We start from the raw sequence: 15,563 nt of genomic DNA on the forward strand, positions 1-15,563 counted from the left end.
TTTTCTGTCAGTTTATTTCTCCAGTCCACCATTAAGAAAAATAATGTTGATGATATTTTGGTATACATTTTTCATAGAGGTTATGTAATGCTATTCAGGACATTTTTGTCTTAATAGTCGTAGATATTATGAACAAAAATAAAAGTACTTAATGCCTTCTGTGTTTTCACAACTTTGCATGGTCACCCTTTCAACTGTGGCATCTATCCGCAGAGCAAAGGCTCTGCTCGCTTTACCATTCGCCCCTGTCCGGGAAAAAAAGGATTTATTAACCAACAGTTAAATACGATTACAGAGTGAAATGTGGAAGGATTAGTAATGTATTGTGCTGAATAGATTCCAACCTCAAAGCATGTATCGCCAGAGATTCTGCCCGTTCTCTCCTCATTACGGTCCTTTGAATCTTGCGGGGTGTGTCCTTTGTGTTGCAGCCGTATGTGATTGGCTGCTCATTAAAACGTAGCTCCTCCTACGTTAGTCATCGTGACATTCCATGCTGCCTCCACCTGAAACCGTCTCATTATTTTGACATCACAATGCATTACATGATTATACCTTTGTGTCGCCATCCTGCATGGAGGTCTATGCAAAGAAGCGGGCCCCCATTTCTGTCTGACCACCTGGTGATGTGGTGCAGCGAGAACAACCTGGAGCTTAACAAGACAGTGAAGACAGTGGAGATGGTCGTGGACTTCAGGAAGAACGCAGCCCCACCTTCCCCCCTCACCTTGTGTGACTCCCCCGTCACCACTGTGGACTCCTTCCGTTTCCTGGGTTCCATCATCACACAGGACCTCAAGTGGGAGCTGAACATCCGCTCCATCACCAAGAAGGCCCAGCAGAGGTTGTTCTTCCTGAGGCAGCTGAAGAAATTCAACCTGCCAAAGACGATGATGGTGCACTTCTACACGGCCACCATCGAGTCCACCCTCTGCTCCTCCATCACAGCGTGTCATCCGCTCTGCAGAGAGGGTGATTGGCTGCAATCTTCCGTCTCTCCAGGACTTGTTTGCTTCCAGGACTTTGAAGCGGGCCAGAAAGATTGTAGCCGACCCCTCCCACCCCGGACATGAACTGTTTGTGCCCCTTCCATCCGGCAGGAGGCTGAGGTCCATCAGAACTAAGACCTCCCGCCACACAAATAGTTTCTTCCCTTCGGCAGTCGGGCTCATCAACAGAGCCCAGGCCCCCCCTGACTGACTCTGACTCCCATGCTCATTCTTCACTGTGTCACTTTCACTTGTCACTTTGTTTAGCTGGTGCACTTTATCTTTATTTTTATTTCTAATTTTATCTTATTTCCTCTAACTTACTAACCCATAGCTTTAGTTTTTAGCGTACTAACCCATAGCATAGATTTAATTATACTTTTATTTTAATTTTATCTTATTTGCACTATGTCGTCATTATTGTACTGTCTTCTGTCATGCACCAACCGCCAAGACAATTTCCATGTATGTCCAACATATTATGGCAATAAACGTTTCCTGATCCCTGATTTCTGATTCACGCCGATCCTCAACTGGTCACTGGAGCTAAGTGAAGTCACCTCCACCTTCAAATGCTGCACCATCATCCCGGGCCCCCGTAATCCTCCATCACAGGATTAAGTGACTACAGGCCTGACGCCTGTGGTCCGGTCATGACCCACCAGAAGAACAGGGCCCCTGCTGTTTACTTACCGGGCCAACAAGTCTGTGGTGCATTCAACATAAGACTGCACCACCTGCTCCATCACCTCACCTCCACAGGGACGTATGCATCTGTTCTATTTGTGGACTTCAGCTCATCCCGGTTTTACTTGAACCCAAACGCTCCTCCTTCATCGTGCCAGCCTCCACCTGTCAGTGGATCCCCAGTTTCCCGACAGACGGGATGGAGCAGGGGAGGCAGAGGAAAAATCACCCCCAGCACCCTGGCTGCACTCTGGCGCCCCCCAGTGTCTCTCTGATGAACACCAGTCAGACTATGAGTCAGTATATATATATTTATAAAGTGGAAACATATTGCACCTGCATATTCCATGTATGTATAAGCGTGATTCGGATTGTTATATCCATTTATTTGTTTGGTAACTGGACGCACGCACGCATGCTCACACCTGTGCAGCTTGCCCCCCCCCCCCCATCGATGAGCGCGCGCCATCCAATGAGAAACGACTCTCAGTGCGCGTTGCCTCAACGCACGCGTACACTAAGACGCGCGCACACCCCAGCCGGCCCGTCGTCCACACACGCAGATCCAGCTCGAGCGGCTCCGCGTGACAGCGAACCATGGCTGAAGGAGGAGAAGGCGAGGATGAAATCCAGTTCCTGCGAACCGTAAGTCGTTGTCGTGTTGCTCCGGTTGTGTGTATGTGTGTGCGCGCGTGCGCGCGCGTGCGGTTTGGGCTGGGAGTTTACCGCATTCAGGACTCCTGCTTCTCCAGACACGAGTCACTGGTCAGTGAGTCCGCATCATGTGTGGAAGAACAATGACTGACAGACTGACCATGACACCGAAAAGGTGTCATTGTTGTACGTGAGAGAGAGAGAGAGAGAGGGAGAGAGAGGGAAGGGGAGCTGAGCAGCGTGCGGGCTGTGCGTGTACGCGCCGGCGTTGCGTGGAAGCGGGGCGCAGTGCGGTGCAGACTGGCAGCGTGAAGTCTGTGCTGCTGCATCTGCTTCACCTCACTTCAGCTCCCACGCGCAGGCGATGCCAAGGCGCCCTGCGTGTGCGCGCGGGCAAATGTCATGCTCCTCTTATAACGGAGTAAACTTGTGTTAACTGCCCTTGAGAATTTTAGTTTTTCTTAACCCCCCCCCCCCCCCCCCAGCAAAAAATGAACGAAATCGTAGAATAATAATTCCAGTGTCAGTATCATGCCAGAGAAAGAAAGGCTACTGCAATGCTATTAGGGTGCTTGGCTGAACCATTATCTCATATGTGGTCAATTAAATGTGATGAAGACGGAGAAGTATCACCCTCTCAGCTCCACGGACCACGTTTAGCCCTTTTCAGCATTCTTTAGGTCGAGTCTCAGCAACCTGGTGTCGTTGCTGAAATGTGTCAAATAAAAACGATCTGATTAATGAGGATCAGGTATCGGCAAGCATCTCACGATATGTATCACGATGCATGTAGCAATACCTCGCAGTATACTACAATACGATACCATACATTATGGCATGGCATTGCATTATATTCAAATAAAACATTTGATAGGTTCCTGCTTTGTTACTCTTTGCTGGTTCCAGCCTTTCCGACGTGTATATTTCCTGGTGTCCGGGGCGAGTTAATGTCTCATTGTACACATATAGCACAGTCCACTTACCATTTACCCGGAACACACTGAAGGACCTGGACTCCAATGAACAGAACAACGTGGAGGGTAAAAAAGGCTTCCCGGTCGATATCCACATTTTGATACATGACTTTGGGGTAAAAACAGAACTAGTGCAGCAGCTGTTTTGGCTGCTGCTCAACGGGCCACCTGTCCCCATTCCAGCAGGCCGTGGCCTGCACACATATAATATTAATAACAAACCAACTGACATGACATTAGATCTGTAGTGATTGCGTAATGACTAGTTGGCTTGTGGATTGGACTAAATGCTTAATAGTCAGCACATTAACACGATTACCCTCACTGGCACGTTGGGTTCTCGATCATTAGGCCTCATGACGATCAGTCCCAAGCGCTTCAATAACATTCAACAGTGCATAAAATTGAGCTAAATAATCAGTAACTCCAAAATTGGGTGATATTGATGTCAACGTACTGTTAATAGTTATTCAATCGTTCACAACTAATTGGGCACATTGTACACACCGCATGAGCTGTACATTTTCTTTAACTACGTAGTCATGGAGGTAGCTGCTGAGAATTCAAAATGTCTAATGAAGTAGTATATTCTAAAATCAAGCCCAACTCTTAGTCTCAGTCAAGATTGTATTTATTTGATATAGTTACAGTTGTTGACTGTATTTTTTCGAGGTAGTTAGTCTCTTACAGCAAAGGTCACCTGTCGATCACAGTGAGCCCGCCCTAAATCCTAATGTGCTTAATGGACTTTTTGACTCTAAATGGACCATCATTTACTAAATGATCATCATGATGTACATTGGAGAAGGATGAGAACCTAAACTCATATCTACAATGTTTACTGAGGGAACAAACAAGTAGTAGTAGTAGTAGAAGTAGTAGTAGAAGTCATTCTGTACAACCAGAGTCGCCCCTGCTGGTCAGTACGGGGAATGCAGGTTTAAAGACCCTGCGCATTTTCTTCACTCTGCAGAAGAGGAGGTTGCAGCGGGGAGAGAGCGGGGGTCACTTCAAAGGCTGTGCAGCCAAGGGGGGAGTCTGCTTTGTTTATTACTTCGTTAGGTGCGAGTGCCAGGCGCGCACTGAATCTTCCTCAGAGTCACGCCACATCGGCAGCGACGTAGCCATTGTCATGAGTGTCATGACAAGACGGCACAGTGCAGTGTGGCAGCACAAAAGGGGGACCTGTTACAGAAATCAATCGATCTCTTCGATTGGTGCCACACAGGGAGGGCACGGAAGGCCAGGTGTAACCGTGCATGCTTCAGATGCTTCAGTCCCTTCCTGTTTGTAGGCGTGTGAGGGAGTCTGGAGTTCCACATGCCATGTTGTGATACTGGCTACATGGCAGCAGCTCTGTCATGCATCTATTTCCTGTGGCCGTAGAAGTATAGGGCCAAGGATGTCCTCTCCATCTGCAATGCCTCTCGATGGGTACGCCGATCTCCCTCCGACCGCACATGAACTCCTCTAAAGTCCCACTCCCTGCTGGTCTGGTACACTGCTGCAGTTGCTGATGATCAAATCATATGATCAAATGCTAATGCACTGCACGTTTACTGCAACATGTCATGTTCTACTGCTATTGTATATATCATTCCTATTTGAATGGACAGTACATAAATGTGATTCATTTAGATTAATCTGCTATAATCAACTACTGTATATCAACTATGACCACTATGTAGCTGATGTACTCCACCCGTATGCACCCGCTTACACTCTCAGGTCTAATGTATTCGATTGTGTGAACATTGTGAGCTTCTGAGATTCCCTTTTTAAACTTCTTTTGTAAAACCCATGCTCCTTTTAAACTTTATTTTACATTGTGTATTCTATTATGTGTCTGTTATTTATTGGCCCCTTTCACACTGTTCTCTTGAACAGTGCTCTTTAAATTCATTTGACTTGCTTACGTTACTTTATACAATATCTTTAAGCAATAGTGAGTAAGTGCTCCGCTGCCTTTTAGACAAGCGTGTGCTTCATATAAAACATTGCTGAGTTTCTAAAAGCAGTTGTACATTTACATGCAGGCTTTTTGTCTCCCTCTTCAGCCTCCCCCTCCTGCCTCCTCTCCCCCTTTTCCATCCCTACCTTTCACCCCCCCATCTAATCCTTCTGCACTCCCTGCTAAGTGCACTATGAATGCAGATCAATACAGGGTTACTGGTGATGTCTCAGCACAAAGCACACCGCGTGGCCACAGCCCGTGTGTTTGTGTTCATTTAAGGCCTCTGACAGAAGTCTGCACGCCGTAGTAATGGACCAATCAGAGCATTCCGACAGGGGAGCCCCAAGTCAGTTAAAGGAACCTTCTATTCGTAATCAATCAGGGAGCATCAACACCAGCCCTTGAAGACGTGCAACACAAATGACCCATAAATAAATTCCATTTCAACATTCAGTATCTGTCACACCAATGACAAAATCAGTATAAATGTAATAAGGCTATTTCCTCCAAATGAAACTACAAAATACGTTTTCTGACAGCAAGTTTCGTCAAAGCATTTGGCTTCAAATAACGAGAGACTCGGTGCTGAAAAGACACTGTTTTATTTTGTCGTGTGCGCGCGTGCACGTGCATCAATGTCCCTAAAAGCCTCAGGCCCCCACACACGATCAATGCAGATCTGTTAAATTTCCAAGTTTAGTGGGGGGGTTAGGATTAGAAGAGGTTTTGCTGATTGGAACCAGGAAGCTAACTGCAGTAACTGTGTCAACATCACACAACCTGAAATACAGAAAAGACTTTGTCTATAATTGTATATTTATATAATGTAAAATGAACTTCTCTGTAGTGTCTCCCTTTGAGGCCGTATGAAGAGATGCTACTTCCTCTTTGCTCTTGACAGCGATCATCATAATATGCTCTAGTCCAGCCATTGAACTTTAGAGGAGTTTAAAAGAAAGAAGCCAACGAATTTGCTGAGAGTCATATTTTAGAAACATGATACGCCGTCATGATGTTGTCACTCCATCACCTCAGTATCCTGAAGCGGGTATTTTAATAATCCATGAGCAGATGAAAGAAACCATGTTTCCCGATGACCTGACGAGTTTCTGCAGCCACCGTCAGTGTGATGCTTGCTGCGATGGAAGCAGGTCGCAGTGTGAGGGTGAGGAAGGCTCACTTAGCTTGTTTGTGTTCGTATAAAACTTACTGTACCCATTCTGCCACTTCAGCACTGTCCTAAATTCCCCGTGTAAGGACATGCTGACCGGCCTGTGGAGCAAAAACAGGTTTCTATTAACACTCTTCTGACCCAGTAAGTGAATAGAATGAATGAAAAGTTGCTGAAGAATTGAGGGGAGCCAATTTTAAAAAAAGAACAGAAATCAGTGAACGTAGCAGCAGATACTTTTCAATCCTTAACTCTTTTAGCACTAGCAGTATGAAAAAACTATGGTATGCCAATGAGAAACTCCATACTGGGTATAAGTACAATTTGTCAGAAATACAACTTTGCAGGTTCTAGAACTCAGTGTGTTTTTATCCTAATTTGTAGTGAATATACAAACTATTTACTTTGCAGGACATCCTTACAGTATGTGTATGTAAGTCTTTGTGGTCTAAAACATTTCCTGACAATGCACTTGGGGAAAATATAGTAGATAAAAAATGAAAAGAGAAGTTCTGTCTGATCTGCTGTAAATGTCCTCCTTTTACTTTGTCGTAGTAATACATGCTTTTGTCCTCCTTCTAAAAATAGAAAATTTAATGATAATACAAGATCGTATTTCTATGGATTAAAACTTTAGTTGCCATTAGTATTTTTTGATTAGAGCTAGTTTAAAGATGTAAAAAAGTTCATAATCATCACTTTTTGCCCATTTATGTTGTTAAACATGTCATCTAAACAACTAGATTTAATTGAGTTTCTCATCAAAACTACATTTCACTAGATTACATGTGTACTAGTTGCCAACCTCCAAGTCTGCAAAGACAAGCCAATGCAAGTCTTTAAACATAGATTCTCTTCAGCCATCAGCAGGGGGCCACTCCTCCGGCTGTATATAAGTCTACGACAAAATAACTACTTCTATCTATATAGAGTTTATGTTCTCAATGTCTACTTTCATGTCTTCTTCAATACAGCATGATGCTCATTTTATTAAACGATGGTCCATTTAGTGTCAAACAGACGGGTCATGCTTTAGGGCAGGTTTATGTTGATTGACAGGCAGCAGTTACTACCACGGCACACAGCGTATCCACTGCATTCCTCTGGATTGCAAATATGGCAACTTGCAAAAAAACACACAAAAAAAGACACAAACAAACCCACGGTGGTTGCGACAATGCCCAATGTACAGTGCCGCTGTGCAGAAGTGGTCCTGTGTGGGGCGGGGTTTTCAGCAATAACCCCCCCATTGGTGGTCCGCACAGCTCATTCACACAGAGAAACTGATGAATCCATTTTCTCTCTATGAAAGTTTAATGAGATGCCTCCTACTTTCATAAATGTTATGTGCACTCTCCCAACCACACAAGTCCCGCACCATCTATCAGCCACAGCACTCACCCCATACAGTGTGTGATCAGGGCTGACAGGGCGATGTGCAACAGTCGCTTGGCTCTGACGTGGATCACATCGAATGAGTGGACTCAAATCAATGTCCCCCTGTTGGCTTGAGTAAGGTGGTCGTCACAACGCGCCACGAACAAACTAACAGTGCCCAAAAACTCCTCATTACATAACATTTGCTGCAGCTTCCGTCATCAGAGACGTTTTTAATTTTTGGTCTTAAATAGTGTTATGCATATGTTCCCAATTAATGAGTTAATTACACAGTAATCAGTGCAATGCTTAGGTGTTAAACATTCATTCACAACTCTTTGTTGTGTGTGGTTTAAAGCCTTCAACACAAGGTGTTGGATGTGAGCTGTCCGTTATGAAGGCTCTTTGCAAAGGCATCAAATAGACACCAGCTCTGAAATCACTTTTGTAAAAGCAGTAATTCAGGTCTTTGGCCGTTTGTGGTCATGCGCTCTTCCTCAGATGTAGTCAAATGTATTTAATATCAAAATGATCTATATGTTGTTAATGCCTTGTGGTTGCTTAAGAAGAATAAGAAGTGTATCTCGTCGTGGTGATGTCACCCATTGGTTTGTGTCGCGCTGTTATGAATCCTCGAGTTCAGCCACCATCTTGGATAACTTGCCGTATTTAGCACCTGGTGAACAACACATGAAGTTACCGTGTGCTGGAGTGACGTCGCTCTGTGACTACAGCTCTGTTAGCTGCAGTCCCTCGCCCTAAAGCTTCCACTGCTTCATGGACTATTTGACTCTAAATGGACCATTATTTACTAAATGAAAAACCATGCTGTATTGTAGAAGACTTGAAACTAGAGATTGATACAATAAAGTCATGTTTATAATGTTTACTGAGGGAATAAATTAAGAGAGAAGTAGATTCATTCAGTTGGACAGTACAGAGGGTGCAGGTTCTAATACACTTTCAGCCTTGGCTTCTCTCTGCAGAACCACATATGTTCGCTATTACAACCTGTTTAAGAGGAGAGTGTGGTGGCGATGCAGGTGAAGTGGGGGTCGCTATGAATGAAAGCTGTAGTTGTGTTTGAAGCATGCGAGCGGCAGATATGACACGATTTACATTTACAGTACACTTCTTCAAGGTGAACATGGAGGAACTGTTGAAACAGGAAGGCTTCTTCCTCGCATTGTGGCTTTCTTCGTCTTCTTCCACACAAATACACACACAATTGCGCACCAGAACAAAACAAGCACCAGAGTGGTCGGCTGTGCTTCTTTGAGGTCTGGATCAATTAAACGTTGTAAGCCACTGCTGAATAATGAAAAAGGAGAGGTGGGACTGATTAGTGGATTCATAATTAATGTTGCGGAACTTATTGGTTAATGCGCTGCTGTGATTTAGAGCCAGTGTGTGGCCTGAGTGTGTGTGTGTGTGTGTGTGTGTGTGGCTATTACTGTGCCGTCATGCTGGCAGGTTAACAGCCTTTTGTGTGGTACTCCAGTGCTGTATTAATGTTTGGCAGTTCACATGTGTGAAGTGATTGCGACACCTTAGAAACCATTCAGGGGGTTTTGTGCACATAAACAAAGGGATTCCAACAAGTTTGATAAAACGTATCAATTTCACGAAACAGCTTTTGGTGGTTACGGTTTTTGTTGCTTTTAAGTCAAAAAAATGTTGACACCATAACTGAAATATGAAATTAGCTTTGCCAATTGAGTTCTGATGGATGTGTGTTAATGTTTTCTCTGTCTCTGGGCAACACGAAATATGAGCAATGCTGGCTGAGACCAAAGAACAATTCACACCCTTCTAATTGAAATAGTCCTAAATACCTCTCTTTATTTCTTTTTGGACCAGATTGTAGACTAAGTTACCAAGTTTACCTAATTTATTTTCCTATTTTTCTTCTACTGTCTAAACACTAACCTTCAGCCGAGAGTATTCTCTGCAAACCAGTTTAGGGAAATATGCAAAAGTTCAGCTAAATACTGTTTGAAATGGAAATGGAATCAATGCTTCTGAGGAAGTTGTTTTTTCATTTATGGAATGCCGAAGCTAAAAGAAAAAATCATTTTGGATAGGAATCCGTGTGAATGATTGGTGTGTAGCGTGCCATGAACGGGTATGTTCACCTTGTTTCCTGAACAATTGCGTCGCTTCCTCCGGTCTGGAATGTGAAATAGATTCTTCAGAACCAACGCGCCTCATCAGCTGTGTTGTTTCATCTCCAGAGCAGTTCGACGTATAAATGAGTTTCTCTACATTTCATCAGCACTGCCCGGACCAATCCATGAGTTTGACCATCTCCTTGGAGTTCACCACCAGTGATTGACAGTTAGAGACTCCTCTGCTCTGATTGGTTGTTCTCCTCTGGGTCCATTGGAATCTTAAAAATGCTTTTGGGAGCACTAAAACACGGCAAAATACCAATTTACTATATATATATACTATAAAACCAATATATTATCAATATAATTAAAATATAAAACCTTTTATGAATAACGTTGGGACCCTACTTCATGCACACATCATTTACTGATGCACACAGTGTAGTGTAGAATAGCTCAGCGCATTGCAGGCCCAGAGGGTGAGGGGCGGCGGGGCTGCCCCAGTTAGAGTCCTGTTGTGTGCTTTAAAAGTGAAGCATCTTTTGAAGGTGACCTTTTAACGAGGTTCAAAGGACGAAAAGAGAGAGAGAGAGAGAGAGACAGGAGGCCGAGGTTCAGCAGGGGACAAAAGGTTTCCCTCTATTAGTCAGCACTGACACAAAGGAAAGAACAAATGGTCGTAAACAGCCGAGTCATCAGTTCAGCCATTTTTACGGGTACCAGAAATCCTGCTTCCTAAAATAATTCTCACCTTGTTTTTCTTCAGACATGCCTGGTTCCATTTCCTCCCCAACGACTAGCTATCTCTGTTGGGATTTGAGCGCAGAATGCTGACATGGTGGCGACTTGGTGAGATATCTCATGAGCCTAGCTCTGGCTTTATGTTTGATCCGCCGTTGCTCTCCTTCTGTCTTGTTGCCTTCTCACTGCAACCCCCACAGCCAACTCATTTCAGAGCCCATCTGCTCATTTCAAGTGGTCTTGGTGGTCCACTCTGCCACGTTGACTCAGAATACCTACTGAGGAGCTGCCTTAATGTGGTGATTCTGTACGTTCCTGCCTTCATTCGGAGAACCGCAATATCTCTGAAACGTTTGGTCGGGGATTTCTTCAAATTTGGCGCAATTGTCCGCGTGAAAAGAAGGTGAAAGGTCCCTTTGATCTCACAAAACTCATTTATTGGTCATGAATCAAGAGATTGTATGCTAATTAGGGCTGTTAAATGATTAAAAATTTTAATCAAATTAATCAGAATTTTCAGTGGATTAATCAGGATTAATCACTATTTGCCTTAATCCTAACCATTTTTGCTTTCTGAAATGCATACCAAAGATAAATAACAGGACACAGATACATAATTATCATCATTATTATTTTTTACAGAAATACATGTTATTGATATTTGACTTGGTTTAATTCATTCCAGAAAATAATCAAATCAATGTTATTTGATAAGTTACAGACTGATTTCCCTGCATGGCTCTAGAAGGGTCTCGAGCCTCTGCAGTCTATCCCACTCTGCTGCGGTCGGCAAAACGAGTTTGTGCTGCTGATGGTCCAGGGCTGCGATGACCAGACATGTCAACCCTCCCGATATTTGCGGGAGACTCCCGAATTTCAAAGCCCCTCCCGGAAATCTCCCGGACCGACCTTTCTCCCGAAATTCTCCCGATTTCCACCCGAACAACAATATTGCTGCACGACCCGTCACTGGCCGTGCTGTTTCAGATCGAACAATAATAAAGGTTAGACCTTGAAGTCGAGCGGGGCGATTACAACGGAAAAAGATCAGACTGCCGCTGCAAAGAAAACCGCTAGCACCCCCCCCGTTGACCGCTAGCACCCGCACCCCCCGGTCCACAACATTCAGCGTGGACTGGCGCAAACGACTTGCTGAACCTGACGGCCTGACATATATCAAATGTCTGGTAGGATAGAATGAGCTTGGACATGGATGCATGGATTCAGGTGATGCGATAGCCAGGTGTCATGGAGTGACATCTGTTGAGTCATTGGTATGCAGCAAAAGCTCCAGCAACCCTCCAGATATTTTATTGTCTTTCTGTGCTCTGGAGGAAAACTCATCTCGCCTATCTTTTTTATAAAGATGACAAATTCCTTCCAGTTAAAGTTATACCACCTTTTGTGCGACCCTCACTGCAGTTTGGACACACAGAAAGGATCGGCTGTGTGTGTGTGTGTGTGTGTGTGTGTGAAAGGGATAACGGTGTAAAAGAGGGAAAGTGAGATGCCGCCGTAGCCCTCGTTTCTCTGCTTTGCTCCTTCCTTGCTGCTTCCCACCGCAGTGCTCTTATGTAATCTGATTGATCGTAGCGGAATGTTCTAGTGCAGAAGAGACGGGAAGAAAGGAGAAGTGGGGAGAGGAGGGAGGAAAACTGAAATGAGATGAGATGAGAGCGCAGGGCAGATGAGACGAGGCTCCGTGACATAAAATTGGAAAGTGGCTCACATTTCTTTTCTCTCGCTGCAGATAGTAAATGATGCCAAACCATAAACACAAACGCGGTGACTCCTTTTGTTGTCGGAGCAGCTACTCATTCTCCATTCCTGTCCCCTAGTCTCCTCCATGTAGCAACACCCTTTTTTGCAGGCCACATTTTGCATTTAACGTGATACCGTCAAAGAATTCTTTACACAGTGCCCTTAAACACATCATGCCAAGCACATTCAGGATCCCAGAGAACCGTCCCAAAGGATTCTTCCTCCTATTTTTATTGACCATGGTCTTACGTATTTTTCCCAGTTGCATGGATTGTTGTGATTCGGTTCAGACGTCCATTAAGCGTTCCACCCAAGAGTTCCAACAGGAATATTGTGTCCTCATTATGCACAAATATATGAATGCTTTCCACCGTTCGAAGCGTTAGTCTTGGCTACAAGGGTTCTAAAATATCCTATTGGGATTATTATCCTAAATTACTCCAGAAATTGTACGTTCTGCGGTTTACTATCAGCAGCGAGAGTTCAAGTCTATACCGTTTTAAAACTAAAATGATTTCCGGAAAAGTTGTCTTTTACATCCTCACCATGTGACGAATTACATTTCAATATGTTTATTCTTTTGTTTATTTGGTTTAGTTGAAGATACTAGCCACGGTGAAATGAAACCAGGATCCAAATAATCATAAATGGTAATCTTTTGCATAGTAGCCTGCTCCATACGTGAAATATTGCTCCGTTTCCCTAGCAGTTGTCGCAGCAACCTACATACGCTGAGCGGAGCAGGTGTGCACGGGCCTGTGTCTGCGAGGTGGAGCGCGCATGCAACGAGTCTGAACAACGGGCCCTGTGCGGCATCTCATACATCACGGCTGATGTGCGGGTTGCATGCTGGTCTATTTCCAGGAGAGCTACCGATGGCACCGAAGCAACACACACACCGACAGGTCGTTGCTGCAGTGCTGTACTTCCCTCTGGTCCCAGAGGCGTGCTCCAGACTCTCAAAGACACCGGCAAACTTTGCAAAGTTAAACTTCACTTCAAGTGAGGTGTCCCATATATGAGCTCAGAACAAACAGCGGACAGGGGAAATGGACCTTTTCAAATAAACTAGATGGGGATATATCAGAGCGTTTTCCTCACCACTGGGATCATCTCTTAGCATTACAAGGTCTGTTTGTCCCTTGCCAAATAAAGTGCCCCTCCACACAATTCCCTTTGTGAAACAAATGCACACAACAGAAAGGGGATGTGATGAGTGTGTTGGTGAGATACGTAAATTCAGTGGTTTGGTTTTGGTCAGGTGGTGCATATTGTATTGGCGTGGGGTAGGTTTCAGGAATCCATGCTGTTATCAAGTAACACTCACATGGTCTTAAATGAACAGCCTTGCTAATGAAATCATGAATACATTGTGGCAAGCCAGATTCAGGGATAAATAGGATGCTCAGAGACAGTAATCACTTATCCAAATGGGTCATCTTAATAAAAAGGTCAGTTTAAGGGCGCTCAGGCCAACTTCCAACACAAAGGGGTTCCTTCGCTCTGGGACCGTGACTCCGGTCGGCGTACTCCACGGGCCAAACGGATCCTTCCGTCCTGTTGGGGTTCGGGCAGAGGAGAGTGGCTGCAGCACCTGCACTGGGTAATATACCCCCTTCATCACCTCCCCCAACCAGAGCTTGGGGATCCGCCTCCAGGCCCCTCCCTCTGCTTTTCCACAATATGTATGCAGCATCACCAGTGTTTCCCCAACCATTATAACAGGGGAAAATTCAATTCAATTCAATGATCTCAGGCAAATGCCAACACTGAACTGCGCTTTTTCTCTTCTAGGATGCATTTAGAGCATCCGTCACTGCCACTTCTCCCGCCTCTCTGGTAAATGAGATGGTAATTAACTGAGAATGTCAGAGTAAATTGAATGATTCATTCATTAAAAAAATAAGCTAATCAAAAATTACAACCATCATTCACTAGCTAGTCAAAAAAAAGTCATGAGCTTCCATTTATTCTCAGTGTCGTGGCACCAGGAAAAGAACAAAATCTCTGGTCTGATTCTGTCCCGCTCTGTGGACCTGAAATGCATTTGATTTTAAAATGTTTGTATTAATGAATTTCTTTGTAAACAACGTTGTTTTCACTAACGTGTCTAATAATTATTCTGCTACTTTGTCTGAACTTGAGCATTTGCGATTCTTCCATAAATGAAGGTTGATCGTTCTGCTGTCTTTTTTTGCTGTACAATTGATTGCTGACTCAGCACAGCCGCTGGATGATGAATGGTCAGGTATTGTAACGTTCAGTGACAGTGACCTGTTACTATCAACAAATTGATCCAGGCTGACCTTGAGTCTGATGCTGCTCTACCGTATGACTGAATGACTGTATTATTGTTTGACTGTATGTATTTCATTTTAGAGCTGTAACACTCAATTATCCGCCGTTAATTTAGCTCCTTGTTCAATAGAAGGCTGTCCCTATTATTTTAGTGTCCATTTGGTTAGCTCACCTCCTGTTTTGATTTACTATTTTCAAATACAACACTTCCCCCTTGTTAACCCTTTGTCTCGATACATTCAGTGCAAAGTACACTCTGCAGCATCCGTGCATGTGCAGAGTCAGTGATACGTTAGATGAGCCTCTGTAGAGCAGGGAGGAAGATGCATGACATGATCCCTCGGACAAAACGAGCTGGTGGATATCATTGCTGTAGTTACCTGGAGGCGAGTTCCACGGCCATATATGCATGCACATGATGAAGATTCATAAACTGTATGTGATGCCACTGATGTATTCAAATTAATGCTGAATTTTAACTGTTGTAACTGCTGAAGCTAACAGACTCCTCACCACAAACACACACACACACACACACACACACACACACACACACACGTACACAGCTCTTGCTGGGTCAGCTTATTTGCAAGGTCTACCCAGTTGGCCTTGGAAATGTGGTGATAATTGTGGCAGGTTGCCAACAGCTACACAACAAAAGGGGTGTGTGTGAATACAATTCCACTTTAAACCATGAGAAAGAGGTATACGCTTACCCAAATGTATAATTTGGGATATATAAGGTGTTGATTCGTCAATATACCTTTTGTAGTTATGATTAACTTTTGGACCATGTCACTATTATGAGTCTAGAGTTGCATCTCCCTACTGTAGTGACTATGAGCA

At 44.2% G+C, this 15,563-nt stretch overlaps 1 protein-coding gene across 4 annotated transcripts in view; it reads left to right on the top strand.

Moving 5' to 3' along the window:
• Positions 1 to 2,182: 2,182 nt before the first annotated feature.
• ryr2a (ryanodine receptor 2a (cardiac)) overlaps positions 2,183 to 15,563 on the top strand; it is a 119,653-nt gene continuing 106,272 nt past the window's right edge. For all 4 annotated transcript variants that reach the window (XM_037462837.2, XM_037462841.2, XM_037462839.2 and 1 more), the window contains exon 1: positions 2,183 to 2,321. In XM_037462837.2, coding sequence (XP_037318734.2) covers positions 2,274 to 2,321 — 48 coding nt within the window. In that variant the 5' untranslated portion in view covers positions 2,183 to 2,273. The remainder of the gene's footprint in view (positions 2,322 to 15,563) is intronic.

The sequence above is a fragment of the Pungitius pungitius genome, chromosome 21 (genome assembly GCF_949316345.1).
Source record: "Pungitius pungitius chromosome 21, fPunPun2.1, whole genome shotgun sequence".
Classification (NCBI taxonomy): domain Eukaryota; kingdom Metazoa; phylum Chordata; class Actinopteri; order Perciformes; family Gasterosteidae; genus Pungitius; species Pungitius pungitius.